The sequence below is a fragment of the Agelaius phoeniceus genome, chromosome 19 (assembly GCF_051311805.1).
Source record: "Agelaius phoeniceus isolate bAgePho1 chromosome 19, bAgePho1.hap1, whole genome shotgun sequence".
Lineage (NCBI taxonomy): Eukaryota > Metazoa > Chordata > Aves > Passeriformes > Icteridae > Agelaius > Agelaius phoeniceus.
The window spans coordinates 13,584,105-13,599,625 of NC_135283.1; the positions used below are offsets into that span (position 1 = coordinate 13,584,105).

Genomic DNA, 15,521 nt, shown 5'->3' on the forward strand with positions numbered 1-15,521 from the left:
TGATCATACTGTTAGAAACTAATAATTGTTAATGTGGATATAGCAAGATCTTAGAGTTTTACATTCACATTTTCCAAGTACTGCTGCTTTCTTTTCTGCATTACAAATGAAGCCTACTAAAACACTAACAAATGTGACACATTTTCTGTTTGTGAGGAAGTCACTGACACTGCTATTTTTAGCACGCCAGAAGACTGTTCTAATACAATAAATTTAGTTGCCAGTATTAAAAACAGAACATGAAGGGTTAATGAGCATACAGGAGGAAGAGTGTAATGGCAGCTTACAGAAATTGTCTCCACCCAAAAATGCAGCATTTTCAGTCTTTCAAATACAGCATTAGACATTTAATTGCATCTCTTTTATTTCAAATGCAGGATAATTCCCTGAGTAAGCAGTTTTTTACTTAAATAAAACTTTTCCAGAACTTAATTATGTGGAAGAAGTTCACACAGCTGACAGTGAGCTGGAAATGACACATTCTTTGGCCCAGGGAAGTAGTGTAGTGGTCTGGCAGGAGCTCTTGGACTGTTCATTTCCAAAGCTTCACCCTGTACTGTCACCAGCCTCCTTCAGCACTGCTGTCTCCCCCACCTCTGCATCTCCTCTCTGACTGATCTCTGGGGTCTGAATTCCTCTTTGACTGTGCTGCCATGAAAGGGATTTTTCATACTTGGTCTTAAAAAGTAATCCATGACCTGAAAAAGCAAAAAGGGGAAAAAACCCCAAACCAACATCCTGAAATGAGATGACTACAGTGGTAAACAGAATACCTCATTCCTTATAAAGAATGGGTCGTTACAGACTGGAAACTGCATCCCAAGGCTTTGGAAACAGGAGCAATGACATACAGAGAAGGAAGAGCAGTCTTTTAAAATGGTACTACAGACTTTTACATAGGATGTAGGTAGTATGTAGATTTTAGGTAGTATGTAGATTTTAACACCCACCTACACCCCATAACCCAAAGATTAGGTAATGAATATAGATGGGAGATGGATAAGACGTTTGCTTGTTAAGGCCAGATGCACTTACCTGGACAATCTGCCACCTCCTTGAATGCTCTTTTCTTACAGCATCCTCGGCACATGTTAAACACACATTTAGTGCCCTGGGTTGGGATAGTGGTATAAAGAAGCTTGTGTCAGTGAAAATAAAATTATTACTGTTTACTATAATAAGTAACAATACAGCTCTGCACTTTCAGATCTTCGGAAAAAAAAGTGTACTCAGCCTAATGAAGATGATGGAGTTGATGTCATATTGGGTGCTATCCGCTGTTTGCACATAAATAACAAAAACACCCCAACCAACCAAAAAAAAATCCACGTTCAACTTGTGCTGCCCCCACAGCCTGTGGGGCAGCCTGAGTTACCCACCACAAGCAGCCACATGCCATAAGCCCTCTGGAACAAGCATGAACACATCTGGTGCTGGCGAGCTTGCTCCAGTTCTCTGCAGCGTGAAACACAGCGCTGCCATCTGCAGCTATGCCTACAATGTTACCACCACAATTACTTCCCTACTCCTATCTTAAAATACACCTGCATATTTATTGAAGTATAATGTGTGACCCTTAAGGGACAGCAGCAGCTGAGTCTTGGCTAACTGATAAGGTGGCAGAATGAGCCTGGGTCTCGGGGCTGCTTTGCTCACACACAGTTTAGAAAAGGGGGTTGATATTGTTTACTGTGGTTCCCTTCACGCCAGTCAGAAAACCTTTCATGTTTAGGGAGGCTTTAGTTGAGTTCCTTATCCTTTTCCTTCTCCACACACCCCTACCCCATTTCATGACATAGCTCAGAAACACATAATCTAGGGGAAAAAAAAAAATTACAGGCCTGGTCAGAAGATTTCAAAAGCTACCTGCAACATTACAGTGATGCAACAGCAAAACAAAAATAAGTCTAAGCCCTGGTGCAGACAATCCTGCTTTATGCACCAAGCAATGTCACCTGGATTAGCTATGAAACAGGATGGCTTTGAAAGCAGGCCAGCCTAGTGCTCAATGCTTTCCCAAAGACGAACACAGCAAAAAAATTCCATTTTTTTCAGTAGCTGCAACTTCAAATTGAGCCGCAGCTGGCGGCCACTGCTTTGCTGCAGTAACAGTGTTACAACAAGGAGCAAATCACATGCTCGTGTTGCAGGCTCCCCTGCCCCCTGAGGTGTATGTAATGCTAATTTTTAAGCTAGAACACAAAATTACTTAGATTTTACACCCCACTTTACAGGTATATTAGCAGCAATAAATACACTCTGCTTACACAGCTCAGCAACATCACCCTGTCAAGCAAATAGCTATGTTCCCCAAGGGAAAAAATAAACAAGCAAAAGCAAAATGAACTCTTTGCAAATATCAAAATATTTGAAATTTCAATACAGAACCTGTAAAACCAGCTGCCTCATTTCGCTTTGATAATAGTGAAAGTCAATTTTAATCTATTGCAAAGGCAGGACTGAGGATGAGGAGGTGCTTAGGCTTGTTTTGGTAAGGGCAGAGATCCAAACACAACACAAAACAGAGCTGCAGGTGCTGCCTGACACTGCAGGCTGTACTGCGATGACATGAAGCATTTTTATTTTACACTAAGAATCACACCAGTTATTCAAATTTTCCCTTTGCAGAAAAACTCCACCCACCACTAACCCCAGTAAGAGGGGGTTGTTTTTCATTTCACAGTAAAATATGCATGTCATACATGTATAGAAGTCTGGAGATTTGTTTCCAAGATATCTTCAGAAATTCAATTAACTCACTCAACTGTCTCAGCAATAAACACCCTCAGCAGCAGCAGGACTGCACTTTTTTGGAGAGGAAGGCACAGTCTCTCGAAGAACCTATGTATGTTAAGGATTTTTGTGCAGCACCTTCAACCTCAGAGATTGGTTACAGTTAATGGTTAAAAAGCTTTTGCCCAAGTATGGGCTTTCCTCCCCACACACAGACTTATCAGCAGGACTTGGCATGCACCTGTGTGACTGGCCACTGGCACAGACCTACCTTAGGATTTGGAATAACAGAATAGAATCATAGAATAGTTTGGGTTGGAAGGAGCCTCTAGAGGTCATCTACTCCAATCCCAGGCAAAAAGCAGGAACATTTTTGACTAGATCAGGTTGCTCAGAGCCCTGTTCAACCTGACCTTGAATGTTTCCAGGAATGGGGCATCCACAACCTCTCTGGGAAACCTGGGCCACTGCCTCACCATAAAAAATGACTTCTACTCTCTTCAAACCCATTGCCCCATGTCCTATTCCAACAAGCCCTGCTAAAAATTCCATTGCTGTCTTTCTTTTAAGTCCCCTTTAGGCACTGGAAGGGGCAGCTCTGGGCCTGCCCTAAGAGCTCCCTGTGTCTCCTGCACCAAGGGCCCCAGGGCTGGATGCAGAGCACCAGGTTGGGTGCGGCCAGAGCAAAGGCACAGAATGCCCCCCACCATGACCTGCTGTCCATGCTGCTTCTGATGCAGCCTAGAGCACGGGGGCTGTCTGGGCTGTGAGTGCACACTGGTGAGTCATGGCCAGCCTCTCTCCCACCAGCACCCCAGAGTCCTGGGCAGGGCTGCTCTCTGTCTGTTCCTCCCCCCAGCCTGGATTTGATACCACGGTTGCCCTGACCCAAGTGCAGAATCTTGCACTTGGCCTTGTTAAACCTCAGAGGTTCCCACAGGACACTGCTTGAGCTGGTCCAGGTTCCTCTGGATGGCCCTGTCCCTCAGGTGTGTCACCACTCCACTCAGCTTGGTGTCATCTGCCAGTATGCTGAGGACACCCTTGATCCCACTACGCACATCACTGATGGAGACATTGAGCAGTGCTGGTCCCAGTACAGACCCCTGAGGGACACCACGTGTCACTGATCTCCATCCAGACACTGATCCCTACATGGACATTTAATTTCCATTTAACGGAAATGCTTTGATGGACGCCTGTACTGACTTACCTTAGGGTTTCCACATTGATCACATTTTGCATACTTGGCTGAGAAAGAGAGAGAGAGAGAGAGAGACACCTGATTTCACCAATAGTAAATTTTATGTGGAAGAAGTAAGTTTAAAAAAAAAAACAGAACCAGAAAAGCTTGGTGCTTTTCTAGCCAGAGACTCTTTTTGAAATAAAAATACAGTACCTCCAGTAACAGTGCAAAGGTAAAAATACTTTGAATTTTTAAGTGCCTCTATGCTAAAATCCAAACATTGAAAATTTTAATCCTCAAGTCAAGCATAAAACAGGAGGACATCAGCTTGAAATTCATACAAAATTTCTACTTCAAATGCTAATGATAGCTACAATGCAGTTTGTAAATAATTTTGATCTTTAAAAGATGCTTAAAGAGAATCAGTGACCTACTACTTTGATCCTTGTTTCCTTTACTAGTGAACATTATTTGAATCATGTTGCCTGCTATTGAAATTTCAATAGCAACAATTCCTCGTCTTTTCAAAGAAGTTTCTACAAGTACACAAGCCAGGAAAATTCTTAGTGGCAAGTTATGTCAAAAGTGGTATCAGCATATCTCCATACATTTATGCCAATAAATGGAACTTACGTTTTAAAGAAGGATCAAAGCTTTTATTTGGATTTCTTAACTTCTTTTTTTGTTTATTCTTTGACAGAAGCTCAGAATTTCCATCTTCCTCTTCTTCCAGAGCACGTTTTCCTCGCACACCTTTTTCAGTTCCACTATCTCCATTCTCCCTGCATCTCTCCTTTGGCCTGAAACAGTGAATTTCATCATAAGTTGACTGGAGGGAAGGAGTAGCTGTTCCCTGACCATTATTTTGGTTTACAGAAATCTGGGTAAACCATAAACCTTTTCTATTGTGGCAATGAAGTGTCATTGCCCTTAGAAATGGGATAGAAAAACCGAGCTGTTTTGGTTAACACTGGCAGTTCATAACAGACACACTATCAGATATATCAGTTGGAAAGCCAATTAAAGTTGGCCACCTAAATTAGGCACATCAGGTTCTTGTTCTCAGCTGCTAGCTGCTGTTGGATTCCTAAGTTTTACTTTTCAGAGAGAGAGAGAAATTTGAGGAGGATCCAAAAGGCGAAGATGTAAACAATGAGCAACATCCCCACAAACAAAGCAATAACTAGGAAACAACCAAACTAGAATACAAATAATTCAAAGTCTTCTTCAGTATCAATAAAACTAACTCACCCTGGCCTGATGTATGGCTGACAGATCCAGTGGAAAAAAGGCAACCCTTCTTTTGGCTTTTCTCCTTCTTTCTGATTAGCTATTTCTTCCTGCAGCATAGAGTTACAGTCAGTCTTCCTGGAGTTGTCAGAAAATACACTAAATAACATTTCAAACTCCAGGAAATTTGCAATTTCACAAATTGAAATTTAAGCTAACAATTACTGACCATTACATATAGGCTAAAAAACCATCTACTATGACAGATGAAGTGAAGCACATTTCTAACTCCTAAATCAACTTTATCCCACATAAAGCTGTCCAGGCTTAAGGGGATGCTACTGTAGTAAGCTACAAATATCAAGGTTAGTAAGCCACAAATCCCAGAGAAGTGACTAATGGATGTCAACTCTATGACATACTTGGTACATTGCCACCAAGTGCAGGCAGTGCTGTTCTGCGAGATTAGAGCCCATCTTGGTACCTGGCATCGCAGTTTCAGCTCCCTGTTGACATCTACAATGCCCTCTAGAGTCTTCACTTTTGCTAATTCTTCACGCAGCTGCTGGTAAACTTGAAGCCTGAGGTAAAGCCCAAACATCAGTTATATTTAGACTGCAATCAACTAAAAATAACTGCATAAAAGCATTTTATACACTTTTCCTGATTCATTTGCCTTTGGTAGAAGCTTATATTCGTCTTTGTAAGTCCAGAGAGAAGCACACATATGTCTCTTCCAGATAAAGACTCAGCAGACAACCAAGGTACTTTGACATAAGCTAACGTGAACGTACAGTGCATCAGCTGCTTCTCAGGAACTGCCCATAGCTATGCTCTTACTCCACAACAAATGCAACAGCACTCTGCCTCACAATGAACAAGGAGATAGTTAACTTGTATTTGCCATGAAGTGTGCGCAGATGGGCAATTACCACATTGCAGCTGGCGTGCTGTGAGATCACACCCTGGCTGATCTTGTGGCAACTTGTTCATTCCCCATGCCCTGTTTCCCAGATATGAAATAAAGGGTAAAGGCCTCAGCCCACACCCTCTCCAGCCAGGTCCAGGAAAGAAAACCTTGCAGCATACTCATTCTGGCCAAACAAATCCTTGTCCAGAAAGCCCAGACACTTTCTGAGCAGGATGAGCCCTGAAAACATTAAAAAGTTCTATGGAGATACTCACGTGTGATGCCAGAGCTTGAAGAGATGAGCCCTAACATAAGACAATGGACAAGGGTACTTCCGCACAATCTCCAGGTACTCCTCAGCCATCTCCCACACCAATGGGTTCCGGCCCTCAAACAAAGCTGGGTTATGAAGATTACCTTCTAGGGAACGAAAAGAAATACTCAAACTTTCATTTCAGGATTGAAACAAAGGCCAAAATGTCTGCTCTGGAGTTTGATCATCTCTTCTGTGATCCTACAGCCACAGACACATCACCCACGTACTCTCAAAAGGAACACAGAGTCCGTAATACTCCAGCCTGACCCTGGGATACTATATTTCACTATGCAATTCCTAATTGCACTGAACAGCTCATATCTAATTAAAGTACTGTTTCTAGAAAGGCATCTAACCTTGACAGGAAGACAGTAAACCAATTAATAAATAGAGAAATCACTGCTTTTGTTGCCCAGCGGTTAAATACTGAAATGACAGGTGTCTTGCCTTATGTCTGTATTGGTATTTGTCTGGCCCAAATTCACAAATACAGCTTCTCACTGTGCTTTTCTCCACTGGCTTCACAAGCCTTTTGTTAACCAGTATTTTCTAAAACCAAGATTCTACAACCCTTCTTTAATTGTGTGAGTGATTAGAAGCTTTTCTGATGCCTATCCTAGCTCTTCCTGTAGGAAGTTGTCAATTCTTTCTTGTCCCAACCCAACATGAACCACCTGCAGGAATATTAACCCACAGATGCACTTCATTCATTGAGAACCATTCAAAAACTGTTCCATTGATTAACAGATGTCACAAAAATATTCCAGGACCACAGGAGCTCCATATGCCTCCCATATGTCAAGTAATTACATTTAAGCTCAATGAGTCAATGGTATTGCAAGTCCAACATAATGATTCTTTACCAATCTTAAGGGATTCCTATTCCTGGTATGAGATGACCAGTGTAAGATGAGGGAGAATGGCCATTCAGCTGTCAAGCAAAGCTGTTCACCAAGTCAATGTGACATAAGTTTTTAATAAATGTATGCAAGGCTGCTAAGGGAATAAGAAACAACTCATATTCTCATCAGAGTAGAAGTTAATTTTCTTTACCTGCACTCATGACACCATGTACTCCTGTCTTACGGATGCATTCTTCCACATCACTGAGACACTGGATGTTTCCATTTGCAAATACAGGAATGTTTACAGCTTTTCTATTCCAATGAATAAAACAGATGCATAAAACTGAGAATTAGAATCAACCCAGGAATTTTCCTCCCGTCACATAAATTTGTTTGCTCTTCAATGCCACTGTACAATCTGTTTAAAATCCAGTGTGTTAGCAGGAATTCACTAAGACTGGTACTGCTCACTAACCTTACAGCTTGAATGTGCTCCCAAGATGCTACGCCAGCAAGTGGTCCTTTCTGTTCTTTAGTACGGCCATGCACAGTCAGCAGCTGGAACACAACATTACATTTGCTCTCCACATGTATGAACCACTGGAATAAATCCACTGAAAAAATTTTCCTTTCCCTCCCTACACTTCAGGGATGCCACAGAGTTCCTGCTGCTATTTCAAGAGTGCAGGGAGTTTAGCAAAACAGAAAAGTATCAGCAGCTCACCTACCATGGCATGGTCTTAGGCTCCTTTCATCTTGCTATTCCATGGCAGGAAAAGATTCTATCATGGGAGAATCTACAGGTTTCCTTTCCTTTTTCTACTGGATTAAATTTGTGATTCACTTTGGAATTTGTGATATATTGATCTACCTTTCTCCTCAGCAGAAGGTCCAAATACTCTCAGTACTGTCTCTAACTACAGACCATCTCTTCCAATTTAATTTGAGTTAAATCCTAGAAGACTGCCTACTTCTTCTACTCATACCTTTTGATACTCTTCTTCTTCTACACTACTGTGGATTTTATGCATTCACACTTGCCTCATGCAGCACTATGTGAATATTGAGATGCTCAACCACAGTGAAAGATGCTGCACAGTGCAGTGATTACAAGAGACTGAAATCATTGTGTCTTTTGTACCACACCACTGACCTGTAGCCTAGGGCTGCAAACACACAAAATCTGTCTGCATCCTGTTTCCTCTGTCTGTAAAATAATGCAGCCTATTCATATCCACAGTATAGCAAGAACTGGTCATCAGCTACTTTACACAAAGGTAAGTGTCCAGTGCAGGAGCAGAGGGAGCAGCTGCCTTCTTACCTGGCAGCCAGCCTTCTCCAGCATCTGTGCATACTTCACTGTCTTGTCAATGTCTGGGAAAACGCGGATTTTGCATGTGATGGGAACAGAGAGCTTCTCGTTAGCCAGTAAAACTGAGAAAGATTGAAAACACAGGTAAGTGGGCTGCACAATGCTATGGAAAGTGTCTGCTCTCTTCAAGATCTGATACTGGGTATAGTATGGAAAAAGCCTAAGAAGTTACTGCTATGCAGTTCTCACAGCTTAAAAAATCAGCAGTGTCCTCTGCAATCTTTACTGCATAGTTTAATCACGTAACAGTAACACACACATGAAACACAAAATCTGCATCCTAACAAGGTAGCATAAAATAGTCACCCATTTCATAGCCCTAACCTTCCACTGCATGAAGCCATTACTTTCAAAGACCACCCCCTCACAACTTAATTATTGATACAAGTTTATTATCTTCACAGGCTATTGTACTCCTCCAACATTAACACTTGCTTATCTACCTTTCCCACAAAAAGGTGCTTCACTTCTTTGCAAATTATCACCAAAAAAATCCTTATAAGTAGAGTCTTATCCATGGCAAGCAGAGGCTTATCAAGGCAGGTAGGCTGCAGATGCAATCAAGTAGTAAATGTAGGTTATAGAGTCAGGGTGAAATCTAGAACATGGTAAACTCCCAGTCCTTACACAGTACCTAGAATCACAAAAATACCAAAAAGAGAGCTAACAAAGAGAGCCAACTGGAAAACACTGAGTAATGCTGCGTCTGAAATTCTCTTCTCTTACAGAGCTTGGATATACAATGTAGGAAGTCACCTGCTGCCCTCTAATCTAAATCCTGTGAGCTCTAATGATAGGTACTTCCCATCACCCTTTCAAAGGAGCAAGCAAGGTGTATAGAGATGCAAGCAGAAAAGAGTGCTCCACCATTTAAAGGCAGCTGGGGAAAGAAGGAGGAAGAGGACAGCCTAAGATAACTCTTACTAGACAGCCTGGGTTCACCCAACTAGATGACCTGGGTTCTCTTCACACCTTGAGGCCATTCTGATTTGCATATTTCTCAACAGCCACACTACATGCTGGGCAAGGATGCACTGTCTTATCTTCCAGGTTCCCAGCAATGTCTTTGTACCAAACATCACTCAAGATTCCCAGACCACGGGGAATGCAAACAGAAATACAACTGTCTAACTTCATGGTTCCAACACTTGCTTTGAAGTGGGATGAAGACACATTCTCAGTTCTACAAAATGACCAAAACCTTGCTTTTTATATCAGTTACAAGTGCATTTCTTAAAAAAACATGATACTGTTCACAACAGCTACTGATAGCCTGAAAATAACCTACATGAATTAGGAGAAGAAAGGCATAATTTGCCGTACTGTGGACAGAAAGAGTACATGGAGTTGATCAGAAAAGGGAAACTGTGGCTTCAAGCAGAAACACGACCCTTGGCACCTGAGAACTTCAATGTGAAAAAGTAAGGCACTGGGACTTCTACTGTTTCTAGAACTGGAGAGCCACTAAGCTATCATATCAGCCTGGGACTTAAATGACTCACTTTCACCTGAAGTCTGTTTCAGGTACAAAAGTTTTTTAGCAGATGTAGTGTGAGTTGGCAGTGGGACACCACCAATTATCTTGAGGGTACCACTGGAATACAGTATGAAATTAAAAAAAAAAAACATAAAAGAACAAAAAAAAGAATACAAGTACCCCTTCAAAACCCAAACACAACTCTGCCCAAAGAAATATGATGCACCTCCTTTCCCCCAAAATCCCTAAACCTCCTCTCAGTAATTACTTTATCCTATTCCTTCTCTAAATACTTACTCATTCTCTGAAGAAGATCCCACTCCTCTTGCAGGAATGCTCCATAGTGACCTATGATAAAATAGCATATGACAGACTTGCGCAGAAGAGTAAGATCCTGAAGCACAGTTTTCATAAACTCTCACAAAGATCCAGACACTCATATGCCTCACTGGCAGAAACACAGCTGCTCTGTCCTGCCCCAACTGGAAGAGTGGGATCATTCTGTTCTCCCTGCCACCCTAAATTTACAGGATAAACAAGGAATACCCACAGCCTACTTTCACTGGTACTCCCCAAGGCTGATGTGTTGACACTTGCAGCTCAAAGTCCAACTTCTAAGGGTTTATACCAGATGTTTAATAAATCCTATTAGGAAAACAGATGATCAGACTGAAAGATCTATTTGTACCATTAATCATTTCCTATTAGTCTTTGAAAGGTATTTTAGAAGAAGAATGGGCAGTTACTGAACAAATATTTTCTCAACATCTTAACTGATCCAAAATTTTCAAACACTGCCTCTGGTTTTCAAACATGCAGTACCTAAGGGATTCAGTAGGCGTCATCCTCTTCTACACTACTGTGAAAAAACTCTGCAAGTATCAGGGAAATAGGAGATCCTAAGGGTCTGAATGATCTAATTTTAAGTGCAGTTTTTCAAAAATAGGCTGTTTGAGCAAAAATCAGAAAGAAAATCAAGCTCTTACTAAAAATAATGTTTCTGAAGGATATTCTAGACACAGGAGCTGCCACTTAAGAGAAATCAGAATTAATTATATCTAATTTTTGCTTTAGGTACTACAAAAAGCATTACCTGCTACATTGGGTGTAACTAAGTCTGGCTTCAGCAGTACTGTAGCCTCCCCAAGGCACGACTTGGCCTTCTTGATATTTTACTGTCAACATTCCCATCTGAAACGCCATTTGCCATTTCTCTGCTTATCCAGGGTTCAGATTTGCACATACCTCTCTTTGCAATCATTTGGGGGCAACCCAAATTTAGGTCTATGGCATCACAGTAATCCTGAGCCAACAGTGCTGCTTGGACAAACACCTCAGGATCATTGGCACAGAACTGTGAAAACCAAAGAGAAGTGGAATAATCAGGCAATAGCTTTCTTCAAGTACTGACAAAAAGTTATGATGTAGTTATGAAGCAACTACCTGCTACAGAAAACAGGCAAATATGCACAGTTAATAATACCAAACACTATTTCTCAAAATGATCAAGGGAAGCCATGTGATGTAATCCTGTTGGACCTCAGTAAAGCATTTGATACTGTTTCTCACAGGATGGTTCTGGACAAAATGTCCAGCCCACAGCTGGATAAACACATTGTGCGATGGGCAAACAACTGGCTCATGAGTCAAGTGCAAAGGGTTATAGTGACTGGGATGACATCAGGCTGGTGACCTGTCATGACTAGGGTTCCGCAGGGCTCCATCTCAGATAGGGCCAGAGCTCTTTAACAGCTTCATAAATGACTTGTAACCTTGCTGACATTTGTAACCTTGCTGAGGATACTAAACTGGGAAGAGCTGCCCACACCCTGGAAGGCACAGCGGCGCTGCAAAAGGACTGTGACAATCAGAGGGCTGGGCAATCACAGACCATATGAAGTTCAATAAAGACAAGCAGCCTATTCTGAACCTGGGACAGGGTGACTCTGCATGTATGGACAGACAAGGGAACAAAAGGCTGGAGAACAGTGCTGCAGAAAGGGACCTGGGGGTCCTGGCTGATGGCAAGCTGAATATGAGCCAGCAGTGCCCTGGCAGCCAGGAAGGCCAGCTATGTCCTTGGGGGTATCTGGGAGCATCGTGGGGAGCTGGGCCACAGAAGGGATTGTCCTGCTCTGCTCTGCACTGGGGCTGCTTCACTTCAGGTCCTGGGGACAGTTTGGGACACCACAATATAAGAAAGATCCAAAGCTATTAGGGAGTGTCCAAAGGAGCTTACAGAGATGGGGGCCATACAAGGAGTGGCTGAGGTCACTTGGCTTGTTCAGCCTAGAGAAGAGGAGACAGAGGGGAGACTCCCTAGAAGTCCATAACTTCCTCACAAGGGCAGCAGAGGGACAGCTCTGCTCTCTGCTCTCTGTGACCAGTGACAGGGTCCTGAGGGAATGTCTGGGGCTGTGTCAGTAGAGGTTCTGGCTGGATGTCAGGGAAATGTTCTTCCCCAGAGGGTGATCAGGCACTGAAACAGGCTCTCAAGGGCAGTGGTCATAGCCCTAAACCTGCCAGAGCTCAAGGAGCGTCAGGACAACACTGGTGGGATTCTGGTGGCTGCTCTGTGCAGGAGTTGGACTTTGTGAATCTCTTACAACTGAGGATATTCGATGATTCTATTAAAAAAAAAACTCAAAACAAAATCTGTGACACTTACCAGCTAAAGATTCTCAACCTTCAAATGACAAGACGAGAAAGATGAGCATTCAAGAGGCAAAGAAATATCAGATGAATATTTTACGTGTTGTACACAAGAATAAGTGGAAACAACTTTTAAAATCCTCTGCAGAACAAACACCTATAGCATTTTAGTACAGAAAGGCAGTGCTTAAGAAAACAGTTACCCATAATGTCTCTGGGTCTTGAGACAGCTCAAACTTTGTAGATACCAATAAGCAAAGCTGCCTCTAAAATGAATTCCCATGGAATGTGAAACAGATACATGGGCTATAGTCAAATGCTCAGTCTTAACTGAATGTAATTAATATTACATTTTAAACAGTGCAAAAATCAAATTAATAAAATTAGTTAATTTGAAGCTTCTTTGTCGAAGAGGACAGAGACAAACTCTTCTTCTCATTGACGGTTTTAAACAGATTTTCTACACTTCATTTTTCACAAAAACCAATTCCATCATGTCTTAAATAAACTTGAAACAAAATGTAAACACTTCTGAGCAGAAGGTGCTACTTAAACCCTATAGCACCACATTAAATTATGACTGACACCTACTAAAATAAAAAAAATATTTGCTTTCTCTGAGACAACTGAAACTACGGAAAGCCTCCAACCATGTCATATAATGAGAATGTTAGCACAGTAAACAAAGTCTTCAGAGCAGGCTGAGCTCAGATGTACCTCTGTCTAATCTAATTCCAAGTCTGTGTGACCAAATCTTTAAGGACTGCTGCACAAGATCAATCCAAAGATCAGTTAGTTCCATACTTTATATCCAATAGTGGTCAGTGGGAAGAAGGGTAACACAGCAAGCTCACAGCAACTGATCCTGTTCTGGTAGTGTCACCCAGGACACACAGCTTACTGAGCAGAAGATCTGTGACTTACAGCTTTCTAAGATTACTTGAATTTCCGCCACTTTTATTTTTCTGTGTCAAAAGAAGCTACCTCCCACAGAAGAAGAATGTACTAGATGCTGAGATTAGCTCATTTGGTTAGAGCATGGTATAGCTTATAACACTAAGGCTGTGAGTTCTATCCCTGTACAGACAATTCACTTAAGAGTTGCACTCAATGTACTTGTGCGTTGTGGACTCGTGCGTCCCTTCCAACCCAGAATATTCCAAGATTCTGTGAAGCTGTACTGAGACAGATCAAAGGTCAACACCAAAATGTCTAGGGAACAGCAGAAGCTGAAAAAGTGTCTTTATGGACTTTGGAAACAGAAGGTGTGTTTGTTGCACCTAAAGACCCTCAAGTGTTTTCCTTCATTTGCTTTCTAAACTCATGTAATGTTCCAGAATCCAGTACATCCCACAGCAATGAATGTCACAGTTTATAACTACCACTATGCTTACTTGTTTCCCATTCATCATCTTCAAGCCAGTAATACTTCCACAGGCTCCTCTTTTCTCTCCCCTCTTTCAAGGGAGACACTTCTTTTCCAGGGTAAAGAGTCCTCATCCATTTAACTGCTCCATGTGTAGAAATCAGTCATTCCTCTGCTCATGACAACCGTCTTTGCCTGCATTATTCTCCAGCTCCACAAGCCACTTTCCCTCTTTGGGATAGAGCGAAATACCTTAACATCACACAGTAGACCAGAAGCAGAAGCAACACAAGCTTTAAAGTCTGTCCTATCTTCCTTGCATCCTTTCTCTATAGCTAAACACTGAGCTCAGGGTTTCAGATTAATACTCAAAAAAGCTGTGATCCTCAAGTGGCACCAGGTCCAGGACACACCCAGACTCTACAAGATCAACTGTAATCTGTTTCTAAAGATGAGGTGCAGGGGACTGAAACCCTCTGAGAAGTCCAGTGCTCCAGGCCCCTGTGGTTAGGACGGCAAATCCTCTGCTAAATGTGGGATAAACAGAAAAACACATCTTCATGAACTGTCAGCAGTATTTAGATGAAGAAAATGAGATTTCTGTCATTCTATAGAATCACATTAAAATGTGGATGAGGCTGACTACCTTCAACTCATGCACATTTGGGAAACGCCTGGATTTGTTAGCACGAGCGGGTGGAAGGCATGCGTGCGTTTGGCAACGCTGACTCGCGTCCTCAAAGTTACCCGAGAACAGCACCGCAAGGTGAGCCCAGGGAAGCTGCTCCCGGCAGCCGCCTCCGCCGCCGCTCCCGGTGCTGGGGCTGACAGGGGGAGCAGGGGCGGGGGCCGCGCTCACCTGCACGATGAGCGGGCGGTCCTCGGGACAGGCCTCGTCGTAAAGGTTCTCGCGGCGGTAGTTGGCGTCCCTGAGGAAGACCTGGGCGTGCAGCATCGGTGTGTAGCAGAGTTGGGCGCCGTGGCGGCGGCTCAACAGCCTCCAGGCCAGCTCGCTCTGGTCCACCATGGGCGCCACCACGTAGTGGGCGCTCCGCAGCGTCTCCCTCCAGAAGGCTTCCCCGCGCAGCTTCGGCATCTCCCGCTTGCTCGCCCGTGCAGCGCTGCGGCCGCTGGCGGCCCGCGCCGCCGCCCCGGGGCTCGCGGCCTGAGGCCCGCAGGCTGCCGCGACCGCTGCGCCCGGGCCGGGCACCGGCGCAGCCGGACGGTGCCACCGCCATCTCGCTCCGGCCGGCTCAGCGGTGCAGCCGCGCGCCGTCCCCTCCAGAAACCGCGGCGCTGCCAGCAGGGGCCGCGCGCGGGAGAGGCGCAGCGGCCGCGGGGCCCCGAGCTGCCCGGGGCGGCTGAGGAGCAGCAAAGGGGCGGCTGAGGGGTGCTGAGGAGACGTTAGGGGGCGGCTGAGGAGCAGCAAAGGGG

At 43.6% G+C, this 15,521-nt stretch overlaps 1 protein-coding gene across 6 annotated transcripts; it reads right to left on the reverse strand.

Moving 5' to 3' along the window:
• Positions 1-332: 332 nt before the first annotated feature.
• Positions 333-15,354, reverse strand: DUS1L (dihydrouridine synthase 1 like). 6 transcript variants are annotated; one of them, XM_077188321.1, is made up of 13 exons: positions 14,947-15,183; positions 11,315-11,423; positions 10,367-10,417; positions 8,542-8,594; positions 7,696-7,778; positions 7,429-7,532; positions 6,335-6,479; positions 5,572-5,730; positions 5,171-5,287; positions 4,553-4,719; positions 3,947-3,984; positions 1,036-1,111; positions 333-698 (listed from the first exon to the last, which is right to left on the reverse strand). In XM_077188321.1, the coding sequence occupies exons 1-13, from the start codon at positions 15,181-15,183 to the stop codon at positions 547-549; spliced, it is 1,491 nt and encodes a 496-aa protein (XP_077044436.1). In that variant the 3' UTR covers positions 333-546. The 6 variants fall into 6 exon arrangements, with proteins under 6 accessions (XP_077044436.1, XP_054500795.1, XP_054500793.1 ...); XM_054644820.2 differs by having other exon boundaries at positions 5,171-5,259; positions 5,634-5,730; positions 8,542-8,654; XM_054644818.2 differs by having other exon boundaries at positions 8,542-8,654.
• Positions 15,355-15,521: the final 167 nt, after the last annotated feature.

Bases quoted from the DNA above. Each gene is read 5' to 3' on its own strand.
- DUS1L (XM_054644818.2), bottom strand. From the start codon at position 15,183: ATGCCGAAGCTGCGCGGGGAAGCCTTCTGGAGGGAGACGCTGCGGAGC. The intron at 8,655-10,366 runs GTAAGTATTTAG...AATCTTTCTCAG, and splicing joins GGATCTTCTTCAGAGAATGA to TTTTACTGGCTAACGAGAAG. The intron at 4,720-5,170 runs GTGAGTTAGTTT...TCACTGTTTCAG, and splicing joins CAGCCATACATCAGGCCAGG to GCCAAAGGAGAGATGCAGGG.